The sequence below is a fragment of the Bison bison genome, unplaced genomic scaffold (genome assembly GCF_000754665.1).
Source record: "Bison bison bison isolate TAMUID 2011002044 unplaced genomic scaffold, Bison_UMD1.0 scf7180017864080, whole genome shotgun sequence".
NCBI classification, from domain to species: domain Eukaryota; kingdom Metazoa; phylum Chordata; class Mammalia; order Artiodactyla; family Bovidae; genus Bison; species Bison bison.
The window spans coordinates 928553-934881 of record NW_011494652.1 but is presented as its reverse complement, the minus strand read 5'-3'; the positions used below and the strand labels follow the sequence as shown (position 1 = coordinate 934881).

Sequence of the window (6329 nt, the reverse complement as noted above, 5' to 3'; positions counted from 1 at the left end):
CCTTCCAATGAATATTCAGGACTGATTTCCTTTAAGAGTGACTGGTTTGATCTCCTTGCAGTCCAAGGAACTCTTAAGAGTTTTCTCCAACACCACAGTTCAATAGCATCAATTCTTCAGCGCTCAGCTTTTCTTTTATGGTCCAACTCTCATATCTATACATGACTATTGGAAAAACCATAGGTGTGACTAGCTGGATCTTTGTCAGCAAAGTAATGTCTCTGCTTTTTAATATGCTGTCTAGATTGGTCATAGGTTTTCTTCTAAGGAGCAAGCATATTTTAATTTCACGGCTGCAGTCACCATCTGCAGTGATTTTGAAGCCCAAGAAAATAAAATCTCTCACTGTTTCCACTGTTTCTCCATCTATTTACCATGAAGTGATGGGACCAGATGTCATGATCTTCATTTTTTGAATGTTGAGTTTTCAGCCAGCTATTTCACTCTCCTCTTTCACCTTCATCAACAGCTCTTTAGTTTCTCTTCACTTTCTGCCACAAGGGTGGTGTCATCTGCATATCTGAGATTATTGATATTTCTCCCAGCAGTCTTGATTCCAGCTACAGAGTACATCATGTTAAATGCCGGGCTGGATGAAGCACAGGCTGGAATCTGGTCCCATCATTTCATGGCAAATAGAAGGGGAAAAAGTGGAAGCAGTGACAGATTTTATTTTCCTGGGCTCCAAAATCAGTGATAGTTGAACCATAAAGAAGGCTGAGTGCCAAAGAATTGATGTTTTCGAATTGTGGTGTTGGAGAAGACTCTTAAGAGTCCCTTGGACTGCAAGGAGATCCAACCAGTCCATCCGAAAGGAAATCAACCCTGAATATTCATTGGAAGGACTGATATGAAGCCTCCAATACTTTGGCCACCTGATACAAAGAGCCTACCTACTGGTAAAGACCCTGATGCTGGGAAAGACTGAAGGCAGGAGGAGAAGCGGGCAACAGAGGACGAGATGGTTGGATGGCATCATCAAGTCAATGGACCTGAAGTTGAGCAAACTCCAGCAGATGGTGAAGGACAGGGACGCCTGGGGTGCTTCAGTCCATGGGGTCACAAAGAGTCGGACACGACTGAGTGACTGAACAACAGCATCCATGGATGGGCACTTGCTTCCGCTGTTGGCTGTTGGGATACTGCTGTGAACAAGGGTGTGTGACCATGTATTCAGTTCTCTGCTTTCACTTCTTCTGGGAACAGAAACAGAAGGGGGACTGTTGGATGACATGATAATGCTATTCTTAATTTTTTGATGAAACACCAATACATTTTTTAAAAAGAATCAAAGGTCAGTCGCCACATCGAGAGTGGGCCCAAGGTGGAGTTGTGAGAGAGCAGTGTTCAGAACTTTGAAATCATTTAATCAGTTTCTTAACTTTTTATATGAACAATTGGTCATTTATTTTGGTAATTTTTTTAAGTAGTAAAGAATTTGATTAACATATACATGATGGGGCTTCTTCCCTGGATGGCTCAGTGATACAGAATCCTGCTGCCAGTGTAGGAGACAAGGGATTGATCCCAGGAAGATCCCACATGCCGCGGAGCAGCTAAGCCGGGGCACCACAGCTACTGAGCCTGTGCCCTGGAGCCTGGGAGCCACAGCTACTGAGCCCACACGCCCTGGAGCCCGGGCACAACACGAGAAGCCCCCACAATGAGAAGCCCGCGCCTCGCAACTGGAGAGTAGCCCCCATTGTCCGCAACGAGAGAAAAGCCTGTACTGCAGTGTAGACCCAACACAGCCACTAAAATGTATATACATATATACACACATAGACACATTTACAAAAATCAAAGCCCGGGTGACACAGCCCCATCCCAGACTTGCTGCCCGAGACTCCGAGGTCCGGTGGCTGGGAGCAGGATGCCCCGCCTGTCCTGGGATGGCACTGCCAGGCGGCTGAGCACCGTCCAGGAGGTGGTGGCTGTGCCTGTGCACTCGCCCTCTCTCCTTTCCTGTATTCTGCTCATGGGTTCGTCTGAGCGTCCAGAAAGGTCCCTTGTCTCCCAGCTGGCTGCCCTCTCCTCTCCCCACTCTGTGACGACAGGAGAGGCCCCTCCTCTCAGCTCCCGCAGGCCTGGGCCTGCTTGGCCCTGTCCCCACCACGGGATGTCCTAGCTGTCCAGTCAAGGAAACAGTCTCCACCAGCACCAGTTACTCTGACTCCAGAGGGCTGGGTCTCTTGGGCAGTAGGTGGTCCACTCACGTCCAGAAACATTTCCTAAGCACCCGGGCTGGACCCCAAGGGTCCTGGGGACTAAGACATTTGTCTCTGCCTTTCCAGGACTGGCAGTGACTTCTGAGCGGGGTACTGACGGATGAACAGGAGTTCGCCAGGGCCCGAGGAGGGAACGGTGCTCTGGGCAGTGTCACTGTCTCTCATTCGATCCCCAGTGCCTTGTGAGGTGGGGCCCGGTGGACTCTAGCTGAGGGGCTCAGGGACACAGCCCTGAGGGACCAAGGCCGGGCTGACAGTGAGAGCCTGGCACCAGGTGGGGATAGGCCTCCTGCCTCCTGCCCTTGGAGCTCTCACCTTTCCCAGGCCACAACTTGGAGGAGAAGGATTAAGGACAGGCCTGAGTCACAGGCCATGGCCAATGGGCTGTGTCAGGCTCAGGTGACCTGGTGTCAGGCCATCTCTCTGATGCTGCAACTCCAGGCAGCTTGGGCCTCCGCAGGCCCGCACTGGAGCAGTCCGTGACACCCCAAGTGGTGTGCTTGGTGAGAGCCGGCTTGAGGTCATGCCTGGCAATCCCAGAGGGCTTCCTGGAGGAGGGGGACTTCCAGGCAGGGGAGCAGGGCCGTTCCTGAGCACTGCCACCCGCAGGAAGAACATGGCAGGGAGCCCCAGGCTCGGGGCTGCCATGACGCACAGCTTCCTCACAGGCTGCCTTTTTCCAGGCTGGTTGTGCTGGAGCCTGGAGGCCTGGCCTCGTCACCGCAGGGAAATGACCTCATGGGGAGTTTTGAAGAGGCGCCCTCGCTCCGCTCCGGCCTGCCTGACACCCTCACCCAGCTGGGAAGGAAGGCAGGAGTCCCCAGCCGGATGTTTGGGGACCAGTCTCTGTCTGCCTGCTGGAAGGGGGTCCCCTCGGCTCCCTGAGAATCCCGGAAGCGGCCCTTGGATAAATATTAGTAAACTTGGCTCAGACCAGTGCTGCCTGACGCTGGTGTCGTGAGGCAGGGCCCCACGAACACCGCCCAGCTAGCACCCACTCAGCCCCTGGGCAGAGCCAGTTCCTGCCCCCAGGCTCAGGGCGCGGTTAGATGCATTTGAGGCCCACTGGCCGGCTGCGTGACCTCCACTGAGTCACTCAACTTCTCTGAGACCCCTTCTCCGTTCCTTGCAGAACCAAGAAAGCCTCCCCAGAGGCCCCCAGCTCATGGGGTGACCCGGAGGGAGAAAGCAGGGCCCACACTGGCCTCCCCAAGGTGCCAGGCCCCGTCTCTCAGGCCAGGGTCCCCCCGCCCTGCCCCCAGCACCAACTCAGCCCAGAACCCGCTGGGGCCAGAGCTCCCTGTGGGTGCAGCCCGAGTCCACACTGCACACCTCCATCTTGGGCAGGAAGCCAGCCTGGCAGGTCCTTCCTGCTATCAAACGGCTTGGGAGGTGTCCCCCTAGAAGACCCTCACGGGGGTTGCAAGGTGAGCCGTTCGCTTCATCCTCACGTTCTGAGGACCGACAGGCCTGCATAGGAGGCGGGAGCAGGGTCCCCTCCTTGCTCCAGGCCCACACTGGCCTGGCTGAGCCAGGCAGGGAGATCTCTGGCTGGTGGGGGTCCCAGGCCCCCCACCTCTGGCTGGTGGGGGTGCAGCTGCCTGGTGGGGGGTAGAGAGGGCGGCGGTGGGCTCCCACCCGATGACCTGCCCTCCCAGCTCCCGTGGACCCACCTTCAGGACACCACCCCCAGGCCGCTGGTCACCGGCTGGCCCTGAGGGTACCTGCCCAGTGGGGATGGAGAAGAGTGCCAGGTGGGCCTGCTGATCACCGCCCACCTGGCCTCACCTGGACTGCAAGTCCTCCACACCCTTCCTGCCTCTCTCAGCTCGTCCTCTCCAGGGCTTCCGCTCTACGTCTGAGAAAAGGGGCACGAAGAATGCCCCCCAGGACCTGGCTCAGCTGGCTCCTCAGGAAGCCCTCTCTGGCACCCTGTCCGCGCCAGGGAGACTGCCAAGCCGTCCTCTCGGCCCCACGACCCCCAGCGCCCCCCCCACGCCGAGTGCTCCCCAGGCAGGCGGGGTTCCTTCCTTCTCCTCCAGGCCCCATCACCAGCCAGGCCTGCAGGTACCCAGTAGATGCTCAAGCAATGCTGAGTGTCTGTGGTGTGCCTCACCCTGACTGAGCTGCCACTGCCTGGCACCTGTGTCAGGGTAACGGCCAGAGGGCCTCAGAGGGGTCCAGGCAGGGTGCCAGGCACCCAGCCAGCTCACAGTGGCTCCCTAGAGGCAGTGGTGGAGAGCTCGGCCCTGGTCTGCCTCCCTGCGTCCCCCAAAAGCCCAGGACACAGAACCTGGGGAAGGAGGGTCAGCAGTCTCACCATTACCAGCTCTGCTGGGATGCTCTCAGCGATGGGGAGCTCACCCCTTACATCTCTGCCCTGTGCTGCCTTGAGGGGAGCTGTGTCTCCCAACTCCCCACCCACCCCGTGCTTGCTTCATCCTCGGCCTGCTCCCCTGCTCAGCGAGCCTGCCAATTCCTGCTTCCCCGTGCTGCCCGCAGGCTGACCAGCCGGCCTTGTGCTTGCTCTCTGCTCCCTTCCACAGGCCAGAGTCCTGGGCCCAGCTCCACCTCTCAGCTGCCCCCCTTCCACACCCCTGTCCATCCACTCAGGCCTGGCCCGAGCTGCCCATCTGAGCCAGCCAGTGGCGCCCCTTATTCCTCACGGTGACCCTGCAGGGCCCGGGCTGGGACCAGGAGGCAGGGCCAGGGCAGGTGGCGGAGGGCCGGCTGGCTCAGGGCGGGCCTGCACCCAGGAGGTCCCACCTGTGGCTTAATGCTCCACCTTCGCTGCCTTGGGTATTAATCCTTTTTGAACCAGAGTACCTGCGTTTCCACTTTGCACCAGGAGGTGGGGTGGCTGTCACACCCAGCAGGACTCAGCTCACCTTGCTCCCTTCGCTTTGCAGTACCTGCCCAGGTCATAGCCAGGTAGGCTGTTTTGAAAGTGGGGGCCCTGGGAACAGGTGGGGCCCCCACAGATCAGATCCCCTCTGCCAGCTGGACCCCCACCCCTGGGAACCCGGCAGGAGCTAGCAATCACTTCCTGCTCCTGTTAAACCCTTTAAAGGACGACGGTGAATAAGGAGACTAGTCCGGCTGGCAGGCCATGACTCCACGGCCCCCACCCCAGCCCAGGCCGACCCCCTCCCCGGGCAGGCACCAACCCCTTTCCCACTCCCTAGGCTCCCAGGCCCCCCTGGCAGGTCCCCATGTGTCCCCCCTCCCCCGACAGTGGAGAGGCCTGGAGGGTCCGGGAGGAGGGCTGACCCAGGAAGGGAGCTGGAGCAGCCTCACCTGCCCTCACGCTTACTGGACACTACGGGGAGCTGTTCTAGCACTTTCCGTGGGTTGCCAAATCTAACAAGTGGCTGTTGTCTCTTAACAGGAGTGAAAACTGAAGCTCTCGACACCTGCTCTCCTGCCGGCCCGAACCAAGGAGGAGAGGGCCGGAGGGCGGCAAGGTGGGAGATCAGGCCGGCTGGGGCAGAGCCCCTAGAGGGTCTCCCTAGGAGGGACCCCCGGACGTGGGAGGAACGGGGCGACCGCTGCCTCTGCCCCACAAGCCCTGCGCTGGGTGTCAGGGCACCTGGAAGGTGGGGGTCTGGGCCCCGCCATCACCCCTCTCCGGGCCGGCCTGGGCCGCGGGCGCTTGCCCGGGTCTCCCGAGCAGTGAGTCACAGCGGGCAGGGCCAGCGTCCGGGGCGGGGTGAGGACCGTGAGTCGCCCCACGGGGCTGGGGGTGGGGGTTGGAGCGCCGGGAAATCAAGGGAGGGGGGTGCGCAGGCTGCAGACACGTGCACTGGGTGGCCCGGGGCGAGGATGCTGTGTGCAGCCCCCCGGGGACCGCGGCGGGCAGGGAGGGGGAGGACGACGGGGGGCGGGCCGGGGCGTACCCGGGGCGGGGGGGCGGAGCGCGCCAGGCGCGGCCACTATAAAGGCGGCTCCCACGCCGCCGGAGCGCATCACTCGCACTGCCATCCATCGCTCGAGCGTCGTCTCCCTCCAACCGTCAAGCTGGCGAACATGAGGAGCCCGGGAGAGGTGCTGAGAGAGGGCGAGCTGGAGAAGCGAAGTGACAGCCTGCTCCAGGTGTGGAAG

At 59.8% G+C, this 6329-nt stretch overlaps 1 protein-coding gene across 1 annotated transcript in view; it reads left to right on the top strand.

Moving 5' to 3' along the window:
* Nucleotides 1–6210: 6210 nt before the first annotated feature.
* PHLDA2 (pleckstrin homology-like domain, family A, member 2) overlaps nucleotides 6211–6329 on the top strand; it is an 872-nt gene continuing 753 nt past the window's right edge. Inside the window, exon 1 of the mRNA XM_010837807.1 lies at nucleotides 6211–6329. Within this exon, the coding sequence (XP_010836109.1) occupies nucleotides 6255–6329 (75 nt within the window). The 5' untranslated portion in view covers nucleotides 6211–6254.